The sequence below is a fragment of the Muscardinus avellanarius genome (genome assembly GCF_963383645.1).
Source record: "Muscardinus avellanarius genome assembly, chromosome: 9".
Taxonomy (NCBI): domain Eukaryota; kingdom Metazoa; phylum Chordata; class Mammalia; order Rodentia; family Gliridae; genus Muscardinus; species Muscardinus avellanarius.
In genome coordinates this window covers 17,752,970-17,769,298 of record NC_137795.1, presented here as the reverse complement: position 1 = coordinate 17,769,298, position 16,329 = coordinate 17,752,970, and the positions used below count along the sequence as shown (strand labels likewise).

At 46.0% G+C, this 16,329-nt stretch overlaps 1 protein-coding gene across 2 annotated transcripts in view; it reads right to left on the bottom strand.

The window, feature by feature from the left end:
- Positions 1-2,632: 2,632 nt before the first annotated feature.
- The window catches only part of EGFR (epidermal growth factor receptor), a gene marked incomplete at both ends in the record, with an annotated part of 149,717 nt that continues 136,020 nt past the window's right edge, over positions 2,633-16,329 (bottom strand). The window contains 6 exons of one of the 2 annotated variants that reach the window (XM_080700855.1): positions 2,633-2,994; positions 3,684-3,789; positions 4,717-4,764; positions 5,471-5,638; positions 6,312-6,409; positions 8,046-8,192. In XM_080700855.1, coding sequence (XP_080556981.1) covers positions 2,633-2,994; positions 3,684-3,789; positions 4,717-4,764; positions 5,471-5,638; positions 6,312-6,409; positions 8,046-8,192 — 929 coding nt within the window. The remainder of the gene's footprint in view (positions 2,995-3,683; positions 3,790-4,716; positions 4,765-5,470; positions 5,639-6,311; positions 6,410-8,045; positions 8,193-16,329) is intronic. The other variant, XM_080700856.1, reaches the window with a different exon arrangement.

The following is a 16,329-nucleotide window of genomic DNA, read 5'->3' as shown; positions in this document are numbered from 1 at the left end:
GTGGCAACCTGGATCAAAGACTGCAACCTTAGAGTTTAAAGACACGTCTATTCCTATCCTGAGGTGCTAAGTAGTTCTCATAGGGTACCATGTTAGGGGCTTCTCGGAGATTATGTGCGAAGACATATGTAAGGTGTGTGGCCCATTGTGAATGTTATTTCCTCCCTGAACTCTGTTTCTGAAGGTCACGTCTGATGTTGGGCCACAGGGAAAGGCCTTCCTGGAGCTGGCTGAGTAAGAAACAGCAGCCAGCTGCTCTAGAAGGCTCTGGGGACTGGTCATCAATGAGGAAGAATGGGAGGGACAGAGAACCAACTGAAATCGGGCTAGCCAGGGCTGTGGCATGGGAGCAGCAGCCTTGGGTGGCTGCCCCCTATCCTGCCCAGGGGCACTGGGGCTCACCAGGGCTCTGCAGCTCACACCCCCTTGCCTCAGTGTCTTCCTGGACAGATACAGTGAGACTCTTGAGGGAAGCAAAGTCTTAAAACTAATAGCAACTGAATTTTATGCAGGAAAACTGTGGTACCAAGGAGAAGAAAAGCAAGTCTGAATGTAGTTTTTGCTGTTTTATTATGTTAAAGGAAAATATTTCAAAGTACAAAAATACTAGGATTTCATTGCTACAATTCAACTGGCTCTCCCTGACTGATTGTCTGCCTTTTAGTGAGTAAGTGACCGCAGAAAGGGAGCCATTCCGTTTCCCAGTCCTAACACACACCTGACTTAAGTTTCTCCTCGTTGCCTGAGGCTAGCGGACAGATGATAGTGAAAGTCGTGTGGAATCTCATGTCTTAGAAATGTTGTGTAGTTTTCCTTCTCACTAATTATCTTAAAAGACACTAGCTAGCCTAAAACTCCCAAGAGGGGGTGATGCTTAGGGGATGGAGGGTGCTCCCAGGGGCCTCCCAGGCACCATGTGCAAGGAAGACTGAATTTGCCTGTGAACCTGTGTTAGCAGGAAATTATTCTTGAAGATGTTCTCCTGGCCAAATTCCCTCTGCTGGGAATGCACTTTCCACTTCCCTGTGGCGATGACCCCAGTCATCTTAGAGGTGTGGCTGCTATATGGCCTCTTAGGGGAGACTTTTGGGTCTCCCCCAGACAAATTACACCATTCCTGCCCTGAGGGTTGGCTGACACATCTTGTCTGACATTTGTCTTATTGCTTTAAGGCTAGTATTTATAAGTCCATTTCCTTTGCTAAACTGTGAAGCAAAAGGTTTCTTCTTTGATGAACTGGAAGGGGTGAAAACATTGTTTACTAAGGACCGTGGTTAACTAATCAGCATGCAAGGATGAGCGATTAGGAAAGAATGTTGGGATCCTAACTAGCAGAGTCCTTCAGTTATTGGGAAATTATTTTAGGATGAATTCTTCCCAAACGCCCAAAGATGTAAAAGCATTGGCAACATTTCCAAACCCTAATTTCCTATTTGCCACTTGAATTCCATTTATTTGTGAAGTTATCTTTCCCGACATCTGCACAGTGAGCCTTTGGTGGGTTCCTGGCTTAGATAGCATTTTGAAAAGGGCCAGGAGGGGCTGTGGGGGTAGCTTACCAGGGAGAAACACACCCTTCTGGTAGAAGACATTTAAATTGAAATAAAAAGATGATATTGCATGAGTAGTCTAGAGTGATGTGGAGCTTGCATGTGAGGGCCAAGTTTTAAGAGCAGCTTCTTTCTGGATACTCATGATTTATGCCTCAACAGACTTGATGCATTTCATCTGATTCAAACCTGTGGTCATGGGAAACACTGTCTCAATTAAAGGCTATTGGTCTGACCATCTATGGGTCAAATATGGAATCTTGCTTATTCTTTGATGTACCATCTTCTTTTCTTGATTCATCAAGACATGGAAAGCATATTGAGTTTCAAAACAATGGAATGGAAAATAAACAAGTAGTCTAATACTTGTAATTAGAAAACACTGGTGAACTTATGGGGTGTCGTACCATGGAGACATTTATACAAGAGTAAGTCTGAGGGAGAATTCCACTCCCTTCATTTCTTCTCTCCCAGGAAGGGACAAAGTGGCTTATCCTATGTACCTGCCAGGATTTGATACAGTACCAACCAGGCCTGCATGAGACCTGCAGGACTTCTGGAATATTCAGTTGTCCTGCAATGGAAGAGTCCTGAAGCAGAGCCAGGGCATCGAGTGTTAGCTGGAAGATGCATGGGCCATGCTTCTTGGTCACAGTTGGGCCTGGATAGCCTCCCGAGCAAGCTTCTCCCTCCTTGAAGAGCCCATTCAATCAAAATCAACAATGACAGTTAAGAATCCCAAAGATTCCCAAGCACTAAGACTTCTTACATGTATTCATTTTTTTTCTAGGATACCCCAGTGAGAGGTAAACTGCTGCTCAAATGGACAACATTCTTCCTGGATGCCTTTCTGTGGGTGCTTCACAGTTTCGGAGATGGAGGAATGTGCCTGCAACTTCCCCAGTGCATCCGAGGAGGGGGCACTGCCTGGCTGCAGAAGGGCTGATCAGAGCCCGAGCCACGGCCAGTCCAGGGTCCCAAGAGTTAACGGGGACATGGCTATCAGGAGTGGAGTAGCTGCCATGGCTTGGTCCTGGATTCTGCAGTCTGGAATTTTTTATGGCTGAGGTTTGCCTCCGTGGTCATGCACCAATAAATTCACTGCTGGCTGGGGCTACCCGTAGGTATTCTGCATTTTCAGCTGTGGGACCCCTGAAGATGCCATTTGGCTTGGTTTCCTTGGGCAAGAAGTCCTGTTGGTAGTCAGGGTTGTCCAGGCTAATCTGGTAGTTGCCTTTCTGGGCCCAGTGGGTGGGGTTGTCAAATACACCATTGGCACAGGCAGGCTGGGTGGTGTTCAGATACTCAGGGTTGCCCACAGCATTGCTGTGGGGATTTTGGTAGTGTGGGTCTCTGCCAGGAGCTGGATGCAGAGGCTGATTGTGGTAGACGGGGTTCTGCACGGAGCCTGCTGGCCTTTTGGGAACAGACTGGTTGATATATTCTGAAATGGAAAATAAAGCAGAGGAGAAGTCATCAGTATATCATCATCCCAAGACTCTGAAGCAGGATTCCATGGCGGGTGTGAACCCTGTGAACACTTTCAGGCGACTGACCTCACAGGAGGCTTTTGTCAGTTTACAGTTCCCAGAGGAGAGCCTCCTTCTCTCCCTGTGTGTGTGTGTGTGTGTGTGTGTGTGTGTGTGTGTGTGTGTGTGTATGGGAGGGAGATGCATGAGCACAAGCTGGATATGACTGGAGCTTAGATTAGTAAAGTGCATTTTCACAGACAAATAATGGAGCCCCGAGGGAGAAAACACATGTATCTGTCATATACATATATGTATATGAGAGAGAGAGAGAGAGAGAGAGAGAGAGAGAGAGAGAGAGAGAGAGAGAGAGAGAGAGAGAGAGAGATAGATCTGTGCTGATTGCTTCAAATTCCAGAAAATCTGTCTTCATTTCTCAGGCAAACCTGCATCAAACAGTGGAGATGCAGATGTACCCTGAGCTCAAGGCTCGCCTTGCAGGCATGGTTCTTTGCATTTATCTGCTTCTTACTGTCTTCCCTGCGTCTGCAAATCTGCAGTAGCTGGAAGGGAAGCACTGGCCTGAGCCTCGGGAGTGAGGAGGGACGGGTGCTGCTGGATGGGGCTGGGAGGCTGCCGCATGTTTCCTGAGCAAGCCACTCACCTGGTGCTGGGAGGAACGCGTCGTCTATGCTGTCCTCGGCCAAGGCGCCTGTCGGGTCTGAGCTATATCTCTGCAAGAAGCTGTCCTCCTTGATGGGGCAGTTCTGCTGGGGAGGAAGCCAGAGAGGTTACTGCAATCAGCACCGCTCACACTTCATGGTGGACAAAGGCTTCCTAGGATCTGGTCAAGGTGCAGGCCCAGTGCAGTGGGTCTTGGGCAGGGTCTGGGAGTATGGATCTCTGACTAGCATTCAGATGACACCCACGTTATGGGTCCTCAGACCACAGGGCAAGTGGCCAGGCCTGGTCAATAGTTCTGCCCACCAGAACCTTCTGCTGTGATGGAGATATTCCTGTGTTCTTCAGTTATGGAAGCCGCTACCTATGTATGGCTTCTGAGCACTCCAAAGGGGTGAGGAACTGAATCTATGTTTTATTTCACTTTAATTATTTAAAATCTAAGTATCCATTTGTGGCCAGTGGTGTCTGCACCGCACCCTTCAGGCCTAGGTCCAGGCTCTACACTGGATCAGGCCCCAGCACCAGCCACTGGCACCAGAACATGGATTGCTGGGCCCCACTCCAGGTTCTGGGTCAGCAGCTATGGGTGGGGGCTAAGAATTAGTTTTGGTGGTACTGGGAATTGAACCCAGGGACTTCCTACCTCATAGCTATACCCACAGCCCTTTAAAAATTATTATTAAACAGGGTTTCCCTAAGTCTTTGAGGTTGGCCTTGAATCCGCATCTTCATGTCTTAGCCTTCCAAGAACTGGGATTACAGGCATGCACCACTCTGCCTGGGTAAGAATCTGCATTTCAGCAAGCAGCAAATGCCACACACACACACACACACACACACACTTTGAGTGGAACTGTGATCCATGAACAGTAGGTTCTGGCCTGGAGGTGAAGCCAAGGAAGACCACGCAGGAGGAAAATCAATGCTGTGCGGCTGAAGATGGGCCTGCTCATGTGTAATAGAGCCATACAGAGCTGTCATCTAATTCTGGTCTGTCAGGTGTTTATACATACCCCGTTTCTATTAATGCAAACCACGGTGGAGTTGTTGCTGTTTGCACTCTGCAAAAAAAAAACAGGAGTTACCCATGGTGCACCTGCACAGGTTCACTGTTCCCGTGGAGTGCAGGAGGAGGGCCTCACAGAGGAGTTACCCATGGTTAACCGGCACAGTCTCACTGTTCTCATGGAGTGCAGGAGGGTCTCACAGAGGAGTTACCCATGGTGCACCTGCACAGCCTCACTGTTTCCATGGAGTGCAGGAGGAGGGCCTCACAGAGGAGTTACCCATGGTGCACCGCATAGCCTCATATTCTCACTGAGTGCTGGAGGCGGGTCTCATGGAGGAGTTACCCATGGTGCACCTGCACAGCTTCACTGTTCCCATGGAGTGCAGGAGGGTCTCACAGAGGAGTTACCCATGGTGCATCTGCACAGCCTCATGTTCTCACTGAGTGCAGGAGGAGGGTCTCACAGAGGTGATATATTTGAAGGTGCTAATTTTTTGTCTTATATCATTAGCTTTAGGAAAACTAGGTTTGGTTTGACTTGTTTCTATTCCTTAGCAGACCTGAAAGGATTACAATCAAGTTGTGGCAGTCTAGTAACATAATTAATAGGCATACATGGTAGATTCTTATTTGGGTTTTAGCATTTGGTTAAAATGTACTTGTCTCCATGTAAAGTACACTAGATGGCTGTCACTTTGTCTAATACTCAATTTAGCCAACCCAGTGGACAGAACTAGAGGGAGAAAAGGGTTTTGTACCAGAGAACTTAAGAGAGGAGTCCGTGACGTGGATGGGCTGCTGAAGAAGCCCTGTTGTGGGATGAGATACTCGTCAGCGTCTACCACATCCTCCATGTCCTCTTCTTCCATCAGGGTGCGGTAGAAGTTGGAGTCTGTCGGGCTTGGCAAGTGCATCCTCTCATCCCCCTGGGGCAGAGATGTTGAGACCATTAGAAAGGGCCATGGATGTGCTCTTCTGCTTCCTGGGACAGGAGTTAGGGCCCATTTGCCCGTGGGAGCTGGAATGCTTGTGAATTGGTTACAACTCAATCTGCTGGGTTCCCTGAAGCAGAGCTACTCCCCCCCACCCCTGCCCAAGGTATGGGCATGCTGATGTCTGAAGCCTCCACTGGAAGCGCAGTCAGCCTAGGAGGGGAGAGAAAGGGGAGCAGCGGCAGCATGTACTGAGAGTGTTCTGTGTTGCTTAGTGCTGAGCAATGCACTCTGCAGAGGCTGTTTGGTTGGATATTTAAAACAACCCTGCAACCTTGCCCGTTGGATTCCCACGTTACGCAAGCAGACAAGTTCCCCGAGGTTGCACAGGTTTGCGGGACATCAGAGTCTGCTTCTCTGTTTGACCTTGGTGAGCTGGAATGTGAATGCATGTGAGCGCCCTGTCTGGGCCAGAGAGTTGGGGTAAGACCCACCACGGAGCCCTGCTGAGCTCACAGTTTGGGCTGTGCTCTGAGGCAGCTTGCTTTCCTCTGCAGGGGAGTTTGAGAACGTGACTGGCCACAGAGGCTGTGTGGACACAGTGACATCTTGACACTCCTCGGAGGGAATTTGTCAATGGAAGTGCATGCAAACTGCAGTTCTGTACCTGAATGACCAGGTAGCGCTGGGGGTCTCGAGCCATTTTGGAGAATTCGTGGATCAACTCACGGAACCTTGGGCGACTGTCTGCATCGATCATCCAGCCTGGGGAAGGGATGAAGCAACAGCAGTTAGAACTTTGGGGAAAAGAACAGGGACAGGCTTGCTGATAGAGAGCACAGATGGGCTGGGCAGTGCACCCCTGCTATCCCAGCACTTGGGAGGCCAAGACAGGCAGCTTGCGGGCTTGATGCCAGCCTGAGCAACTTAGCAAGATCCTGTTTCAAAATTAAAAATAAAAAGGACTGGGGGTATAGCTTGGAGGTAGAATGCCTCTGGTTTCATTCCTAGTAACACACACACACACAAAAAAAAATGAAAAGAAAAAAGAAAGCACGCATGGTGTGGTCCTGCTAAACAAATGGGCGATGGAGAAGCCCAGGGAGGGACGGGATTTGGGGTCTTGGCCGGAGCACCGAGTGCTGCTTCGAGGCATTGTAACACAGAGCTGTTGACACACAGCCATGTCTCACCCTCTTGTTTCCGGACACCTGCTCTCCTGGGGCAGTGTTGCTACAGGGCCACCTCTGTTGGTGCCCGACCCGCCTGTGGAGTAGCTCTCCAACCTCTGTCCCTGGGTGGTTCTGTGACAAGGCTCCTGAAGGGCTCCGTCCACATTCACCCTCAGTGGCTTTTCAGGATGGAGAGCTGATTCAGCTTAGAGGAGACTCAGGCCTTGCAGAGTACGGAGTGGGGAGCCCTACAGCTGGGGATTTCAACGATTCCACCCTTAGTCGCCATTCCTGCACACAACGGGCTGGCTGTCTCAGCGCCGAGGATCCTGTGTGCTGGTGCCTTACCCAGGTGGATACTTCCATGACACGCTGGTGCATCTGGTAATGCAATGGTCTGGTCTAGACTCATTTCCAGGAGAGCCACTGGAAATCCTCCTGCCTCTTGAGGGCACACGTTTATTTCCCACTAGCAGGATGTCAAGCTATTTTAGGCCAGATTGTTATGTGATCTCAGACAAGTCATGTGACCGACCTTTCTGGGCCCCAGCCTTCTTAGCCCAAAGCAAAGTAGCAAAAGTAAATGAACTGTTATCTGAGGTTCAGAAAGGCATTAACATTTATGTCCATTTGCCTCTGCGTGCCCCTGCGCTGCTGTCTATGCAAAGCTAGCATGCGTGCCAGGTCCCCTAGAGCCCAGAGCTTCTGTGGTTCTGGTAGGATAATGGCACCAGGGAAACTGCACACTCTTATCTGGATAAAGATGTTTAAATACTACACTGCAGAGGACCTTGAATAAATCTGCTGTTTGAAAGGTTTAAGCCAAAGCAGAAATACTGATTTGGTCAGCCTTCCCTGCTCACTCATTGTTTGGCACCTAAGAACATGCCATTTCTTTGGTAACAGGCTTCAAAATGCAGGGCGGCTCTGCAGATCCTTGGGCAATGCAGAATGGAGTATTGTGGTGTAATGGCTTATGGAAGATGCAGTTTTATTTATTTGCTTGTGAAGATAGCCAGTGTCAGGTCATGCTGCTCACTGAGCCAGGCAAATACCTTCTCAATAATGCACCGGGAGGTCATTACAGGTGTTTCTGGACTTGGGTCTGGCTTAAAGACTGTGGTGACATTTCTTCAGGGGCCAGCCCTCCCTGTGGGCTCCAGGCACAGCTGGAGGTTCTGTGGACCCTGCACGGCTGTGTAAGCATGCACCCCACCCTGCTCACTCACACTTGACCATGATCATGTAGACATCTATGGTGCAGATGGGTGGCTGAGGGAGGCGCTCCCCTTTCTCCAGGGTGGACGAGATCTCACTTGCAGGAATTCCGTCATAAGGCTTGGACCCGAAGGTCATCAGCTCCCAAACGGTGACTCCTGCATGGACAAAGCAGACGAAGCCGTGGCTTCATGATTCTACGCTAGAAATCACATCAGTCCTCATCGTTCCTGCTGCTTACTATTGATCAGTGTTTAAAAACTCATGTTTCAGTAGCTTGGGCAGTGTGCTTGACTCCTGAAGCCTCAGTTTATCTGTCTATGAAGTGGGATAATCAGGTCTGTCTCATAGGATGGTCCTGGGGTGCAAGTAAGATCACACAGCTGACACGTTGACCAGAATACAAGTAGTAACTGAGTGATAACTGGCCAACTTCATTGGTGACAGTAACAAGCAATATGACTGCATGGGGAGGAGCTCACATTCAGCTGTCCTCCCTCAAGGCCTTGATCCAGAAGTGGAGGGAGGGGACCCTGGACAAGGTTGTCAAATGCACATTTTTAAGTAATAAGAGAAAAACAGTAAAGCCTATGTTCATTTTGATAAACATGAAAACCTGGTACATTTTCTTTCAAAGTCAGTCAGCTATCATGATTAGCAGCAAAGGGAAACAGGAGTAATTCTGGAGTAAGTGCTGTTCAGGTGAGCTGAGTCCTGATGACCCTCCATCTCGGTGCTTCCTTTAATGAGGTCCCTCGGGGAGCTTGTACCTCTTTCAGCTCTTAGTTCCTGTCCCTAGGCAATGCAGGTGCCCTGAGGTCCTGCCACAGGAAGTTACTGTGGCTAGCTCCCCAAACCATTTGGAAAGGCCATTGCCCCTGGTTGCATCATCCTATGCCCCCCGCCCCCGACAGGGTATCCAGATACCCAGTCCTCAAAACCCATTAATTTTCAGACTTGGCTTCTGGAATATTCCAGGTTGAGCATCAATCCAATACCCCAAATGCTCAGAAATTTGAAACTTTTGAGCACTGGACTTAATTCTTAAAAGTTTTAGATTTTGAAGCATTTCAATGATTATGAATTTTTAGATTAGGGGTGCTCAACTGGTAAAGTCTCTGCAAATAACTCCAAATTTGAAAAACCCCAAATCTAAAGTACTTTTGGTTCCAAGCATTTTTAAATACTTTTATTTGTGGCCTTGTGATGATATATCAGCCTGAAAGTGATAATAACATATGTGCCCACAACCCTTGGAACACCTCCCTCCAAGGCCTATCCCCTCCCATACATGTTTTGAGGTTGGGATGGATAATTTTATACACACACACAGCACTATTTTAGCTGATACATTCTGTACCTCTCTGGCCCCACCCCTCTCTTCTGAGCTCTCTCCAACACTCCATTGGCATTTCTGCTCTTCCACATGTTTCTCTTGATTCTCAATTTCTATCTAGCTTATACATATAAACCACACAACTGGCAATTTTTTTCTCTTTTTTTTAGGTACTGGGGATGGAACCCAAGGACATTCTACCTCCAAGCTACACCCCCAGCCCTAAACTTTTATTCTTTATTTTGAAACAGGGTCTCACTGAGTTGCAAAGGGCGTCATTAAGTATTAGCTGAGGCTGTCCACAAACCATGATCCTCCTGTCTCAGCCTCCCAAATGCTGGGATTACAAGTGTGCGCCACCACACCCGGCTGCTCATTTTTTTGAGACTGGCTTAGATTGCTTAGCAAAATGTTCTCGAGTTCCATCCATTTTCCTGCAAATGACATGATTTTGTTCTTCTTTATGGCTGAGTAAATTCCATTGTGTTTATGCCACCATTTTGTGGTTCATTCATTTGCTGATGGACACCTAGGCTGGTTCTGTGACTTGGCTGTTGTGAACTGTGCTGCTATAGACATGGATATGAATGCATCACTGTACTATTCTGACTCCGATTCTTTTGGAAAGATGCTCAGGAGCAGTATCACTGGATCATATGGTGGTACCATTCCCAGTCTTCTAAGAAACCTCCACACTGACTTCCATAGTAACTGGAAACTACTACCAATAGTGTCTGAGAGTTCTTATTTCCCACATCTTCATCAGCTTTAATTAATTGTTGTTTGGGTTCTGTTTTTGTTTTTTTTGTTTTGTTTTGTTTTGTTTTTTTTGGTGGTACTGGGGTTCCTGGAAACCCTTCTACCTCTGGGATATACTCCCAGACCTATTTTATTTTATATTTTTATTTGGAAACGGGGTCTCAAGCCAGCAAGGCTGGCTTCGAACCAGCTCAATCCTCCTGTCTCCACCTCCCAAGCGCAGGGATTACAAGCGTGCGCCACCACTCCCGGCTTGTTTGTGTTCCTGATGATTGCCATTCGAACTGGAGTTAGATGGAATCTCAATGTAGTTTTGATTTGCAATTACCTGACTGTTAATGATATTTAACCTTTTCTTATATATTTATTGGCCATTTTGAGCAGTGTATGTTCAGTTCAATTGCCCACTTTTTGGCTAGGTTATTTGTTTTTTAGTGTTAAGTTTGTTAATAAGCTCTTTGTATATTCTATTGGCCCTTTATTAGAGGAGTGGATGGCAAAGATCTTCTCTATTCTATAGGCTCTCTCTGTAGACTCTTGATGGTTTCTCTTGCTATGAAGCTTTTTAATTTAATGCCATCTCACTTATTAACTCTTAATTTGTGATCTTTCAGGATCTAATTGAGGAAGATTTTAGCAATACCTACATGTTGGAGGACTTGTCCTATACTCTCGTGTAGCACTTTCTATTGATATAATTTCTAGGTATTTGATCCATCTTGAATTGACTCTTATGCAAGGTGAGAAATTGGGTTCAGTTCCACTCTTCTACAAATGGATAGCTAGTTTTCCCAATACCATTTGTTGAAAAGGCTATCATTTCTCCAGCATAAAGTATGTGTCTTTATCTGTTGTTGGATAGAATATTCTGTAAATGTTTGTTAGGTCCAATTAGTTCTTAATATTCTTTCTGGTCTGAAGTATCTTTACTAATCTTTAGTCTGAAAGATTTATCTAATGGTGTGAGAGATGTGTTGAAGTTTTCTAGAATTATTGTGTTGGGCCTATCTGGGTCTTCAAGTTAAGGAGATTTTGTTTTATGTAGGTAGGTGCACCAATATTAGTGGAATAAATGTTTACTATGATTATGTCTATTTTTGTGGGTCTAGGGGTGGAATCCAGGGGAATTCAACCTCCAAGCTATACCTCCTACCTATTTTATATTCTTTATTTTGAAACAGGGTCTAAGTTACAGAGGGCCTCACCAAGTAGCTGTGGCTGTCCATGAACCATGATCCTTCAGTCTCAGCCTCCCGAATGCTAGGATTGCAAGTGTGAACCACCAGGCCTAGCTTGATTATGTCTTTATTTGGGGTAGTTCCTTTTACCAGTAAGAAGTGATTCTCTTTTTCTCTTCTAACATGTTTTGGCTTAAAGTCTGCTGTGTCAGATATGAAGGCAGCTACTCCTGCTTACTTAGAGTCTCCTTTTCATAATCTCTTTCCAAACTTGACCTTCAGCTTGTGGCCATCTCTGCCTATAACGTGTGTTTCTTGCAGGCAGCATATAGTTGCATTATGAGTTTTGATCCAGTTTTTCAGTATATGACTTTTAGTTGGAGAACTGGAACTATTGACATTCAATATGACTTTTTTCCCTGTCATTTTGAGTTTTGTTTTCTTTTTGAAACAATATTAATTCGTCATTGCCCTTCTCTGGTTACAATATTTATTTTTCATTTCTTCTCTGTGATTCATTTCTTTGAATGTTTTCTCAAGTGCTGGTTTGAACATCATTAATTTAACTTGCATATCTTAGAAGGTTTTTATTTCTCCATAAATGTTGAAGGATAGCTTTGCTAGATATAGCAATCTTGACTGAAAGTCACCCTGGCTTTCAGTATTAAGGTTGACAGGTCTGGTGATTCTTATTGTTTTACTTTTGAGAGTCACCTGGTCTTTTGCTCACAACAATTTTAGGATTCTCTCCTTAATCTCCATGTTGCATATTTTGATTATAATGTGGTGTGGAGATGATCTTTGATTTCATCTAATTGGGGCTTTGAATGACTCCCACACATGGATGTCCATATCAGTATCCAAGTTTGGGAAGTATTCTGACATTATGTCTCTGAAGACATTCTTAATTCCCTTGGTTTTTGCCTCCATACCCTATATCTTCTTCAGTGCCAACTACTTTTAAGTTTGGGCATTTAGTGTTACCCCATAATAATGTTCTGGTTCTTCTGTTGAAATGTTTTTTTCTGTATTTATGAGGGATTATTCATTTCTGAATGTACAAACTTCCAAGGATGACATTCTGTGTTCCATGTGGTCTAGTTTGTTGGTGATAACTTCAACTAAATTGTCTATAGATTCTTTCAGGGTTTTTTTTTATTGGAATGATCCTTCATATTGTGACTATTTTACCTGATTTCATTCTTACAATCTTTAATTATATTGAAAATAAACATTCTGAATTCTCCATCTGGCATCCTTACCTCTTTATCAGTGACTTTTATTATTACGGACTTGTGAGGATTCATTGTGGTTTTGGTGGAATTTTTCCTTTGTTTTCAGGGGTCTTAGTTTTGCAGGTGTTTTTGTAGTTGCTGCGTTTTCTTTTTGCTTGGGTATTTTCTGTGTATCTTTTTATAGTGAGATCTGAGGTGGGGTATAAATTAGTCTCTGTGTTTCTTATAATCAGACATTTAAACTTAGCCCTCACTAGCTTTTTAAGTAGGTATAAGATCTGGCACATCTAAGATATTTCATTATCCTCATTTCCTGTTTACCTCCTCAAGGCTGCCATGTGGGCTGGGCAGGAATTGTCTCTTCAGGAAACATTTTGTTTTTCTCCCCATCTGAGTTTTCTCTAGGTTGGACTGCCAAGGTTTCCCTGCCTTCTTCCTCTCTCTCTGATTTTATGACATAATAGATCATCTGTGTCCACCTGTGCATAATCATCCAAACCTCAAGCATGATCTTTGAACTCCAAAGGCAGGACTATGAGAAATATACACTCCACTGCCAGCTGCACCAAACACTGAGCAGTCAAACTGAGGACTATCTTCCTGAAGAAGACTGTTCTGTTGATCCTGGGAGTGTGTCTAGAACTCCTTTGTTGGACTTCCTTTCCATTTGTGGGGCATTGAGTCTCTTGTACTAGTCTCTGTACGTATGCTGCAAGTGCATGGTTGGGATTTGGTGGGTTATCATCCAGCCTGCTCAGTGTTCGGTGCAGCTGGCAGTGGAGTGTATATTTCTCAGAGTCCTGCCTTTGGAGTTCAAAGATCACACTTGAGGTTTAGATGATTATGCACAGGTGGACCCAGATGCTCTATTATGTCATAAAATCAGAGAGAGGAAGAAGGCAGGGGAACCTTGGCATTCCAATGCAGAGAAAACTCAGATGGGGAGAAAAAAGTGACTATCATGACTGCAGTGCTGAAATAAACATTCGAGAAGAATGAAAAAAGAAAAGAAAGGAGTGAAAACCCAGAGGAGAAAAAGACTGGACTCTTCTGGCCTGCAGGGCAGGGCCTGGACCCCTGAGCTATGGTGGGGTTCCTGGAGGGGGTTTGCTGTCAATGCCATCACCTGCCCTGGCTGCCCCAACTCCCATGGCAAATAAGCTGCACTGGTAGAAAGGTTGGCCTGCATCGGCTGGCCCGCTCAAGCCAGCTCTGAATGGGAGGTGGACTAAACAGAAGGAAAGCTCTGTGGACCTTCCCCTGAGGGCCCGTTTCAGCCCTCTTCCAGAATGTCCCGTGTCTCAGCCGCCACCACCACCCAGCTGGCTCTGTGGAGTCAATCCTGAGGCTGCACTGGTCCTTTTCCTGATGCCAATTCTGTGGCTGGAGTTAAACTGTGTTGGTGGGGACTCTGAAGTCCTGCATGCTCAGCTACTCTCAGTGCTGGGACACTGTCCTGAAAAGGCTGTGCTAAGCCATGCCTGCAAGCCTCTGTGGCCTGCACCAGCCCCACAGGCACTGAGTCCTGTGAGACAGGGAGGAGCGAGGGCCAGCTCCAGCTAGGCTGCAGTGGCCAAGGCCAGCCGCTCACAGTTTTTGATTGGAAAAGATATCCGTATGGGCCATAAGGCTTTGAAGCAGAGCTCCGCAGTGCACGCCCCTTTGCCACTGGCTGCTCTGTTTATTGGAACAAGCTGTTTCTAGGGATCAGAGACTGTTAGCTTGGGTTTTTAAAAAAAATTCTGTAGATGTTAGTTGTTCTCATCTCTGCTCTCTTACCTCAAAAAGAATAGGGGACATTTCTTTAGATGGATTTTCTTATAAAGCTCCCAGGCCTTGTCTTTCTTATCTGCTATTTCAAAGCTCCTCCCTTCCCAAGCATTTTAGGTAGAAGGTACTGGAAACTGTACCACAGGCCTACTTGGATTTTCTGGAGGCCCTTCTAAAACAGAATCACCTGGTTTAATATGTAGACGGCAAGTTAGTAAAGTGAAGGCAGGAACCCTGTCTAGTGCACACACAACTAAATCAACTCCTGTGTTGTCTCTTTCCCTCACAATCAATACAGACTCAGTGAAAGAAAGGGCCTCGTTTTCAGATGGTCGAGGTCAACTCTTTTTTACCTAGGCTTTTAAATATGCACGGTGAGTTCTTGTGGGCATGCCAGTGTGGGTTCAAGAGCATACTGCAAGGGGAGAGCTGGAGAGTGGTGGCGAGACACAAGAGAGGTACGAAGCCTTCCTCCTCACCTCCTTGTGAAACATACTGCTCCCCTCACTGATATGGATATTCTGCCTTGATGGGAGATGTAAGAGGAACAGGATGTTGTTTTCAAACTGAAAACTCAGGTTCATGGCCTGAATTTTTGCTAGACAAAGCAGATTATAATCACTGACAACACACTCCTCCTGAAATCAGAGACAAAGGACCACTGTGACTTTTCAATATCTGTTGTGATCATTAGAAGGCACGGAAGCATGAGATTCAGGAGTCTTCAGTGACTCAGGCCAGGCATGGCCACAGTCTGCAGAACACTGCCCTAGCCTGGGGGCCAGGGTGGCTGTGGACCTGGAGAGGCAGAGAGCTGCAGCACTCACCATCTTGTTGGCCATTGTTAGCAGCTCAGATTTTATTTGGAACATATTGGAAAAGCAAAGATGGGTACTAAGCAGAGAAAAGGCTGGTAGAGTTAAAGAGAGTAGAAAAAAAGAGGAAGGATAGGAAGAGAGAAGACCCTTGAGAGTGTCATAGAGCTGTCCCAGAGGAGAGGCCAGGGCCAGGCTTGGGGGACAATGGAAGTGACTTGGGAGGGACCCTGGGTCCCTCCGGGGGAGCAGGCCTCCCATTTTGAAAATGACTGAGGCAGCCTGGCACAAGAATAGCCTGATTTCCTTTTTCTATCCCATTTATAGAAAGCTCAGTTCACAGGTATGTATCAAAATTCACTTATTCACTCACAAGGATCTATGCCTTTGTGGATTTGGCATTCTCACAGAAAAGGTGTTCAGGGAGTTAAAAAACATTGTATTTGGGATCCTAGAAAGTTAGTAACACTTTGAGAGAAGGAAAACATAACTGAATGGATGACCTCTGGAATTAATTTTGCTCTTGTAATGAAGACTTAATTCCTGTTGGAAATTCATCTCTCTCTCTCTCTCTCTCTCTCTCTCTCTCTCTATATATATATATATATATATATATATATATATACTCTTAGATACACATATTTACATATATATATATATATATATATATATATATACACACACATACATAATGTTGTGGTATTGGGGATGGAATTCAGGGGCATTCTACCTCTGAGCTATACCCCCATCAGCCCTTTTTAATCTTTTATTTTGAAACAGGGTCTCACTAGTCAGAAGGCTTCACTAGGTTGCTGAGGCTGGCTGCAAACCTGAAATCCTGAGATCCTCCTGTCTCACCCTCCCAAGTTCTGGGATTATAAGTGTGCATCACCACACCTGCCTTCATCTCAATATTGCTCTCCAAAATTCTCACATCTATGGGGCTGGGGGGACTCCTTCCCTGGCTCTTGTTGCTGTGAATGGGTGGGGTACTGTGGGCAGTTTATGAATAAAAGTGGAAGATCAGGCAACGTCCAGCCTTTCTGTGGGCTGCTGGGCAGCACCCAAGGACCAGGGTTGGGGCCAGTGCCCGAGAGACCTTGTAGACTCAGGAGCAAGCAGGATGGAAGAGGCAGGATTAGGAGAACTGAGTTCCCCATGAAGATGGAGCTGAGCCTGGGTACAGTTCCACTGGGATTCAG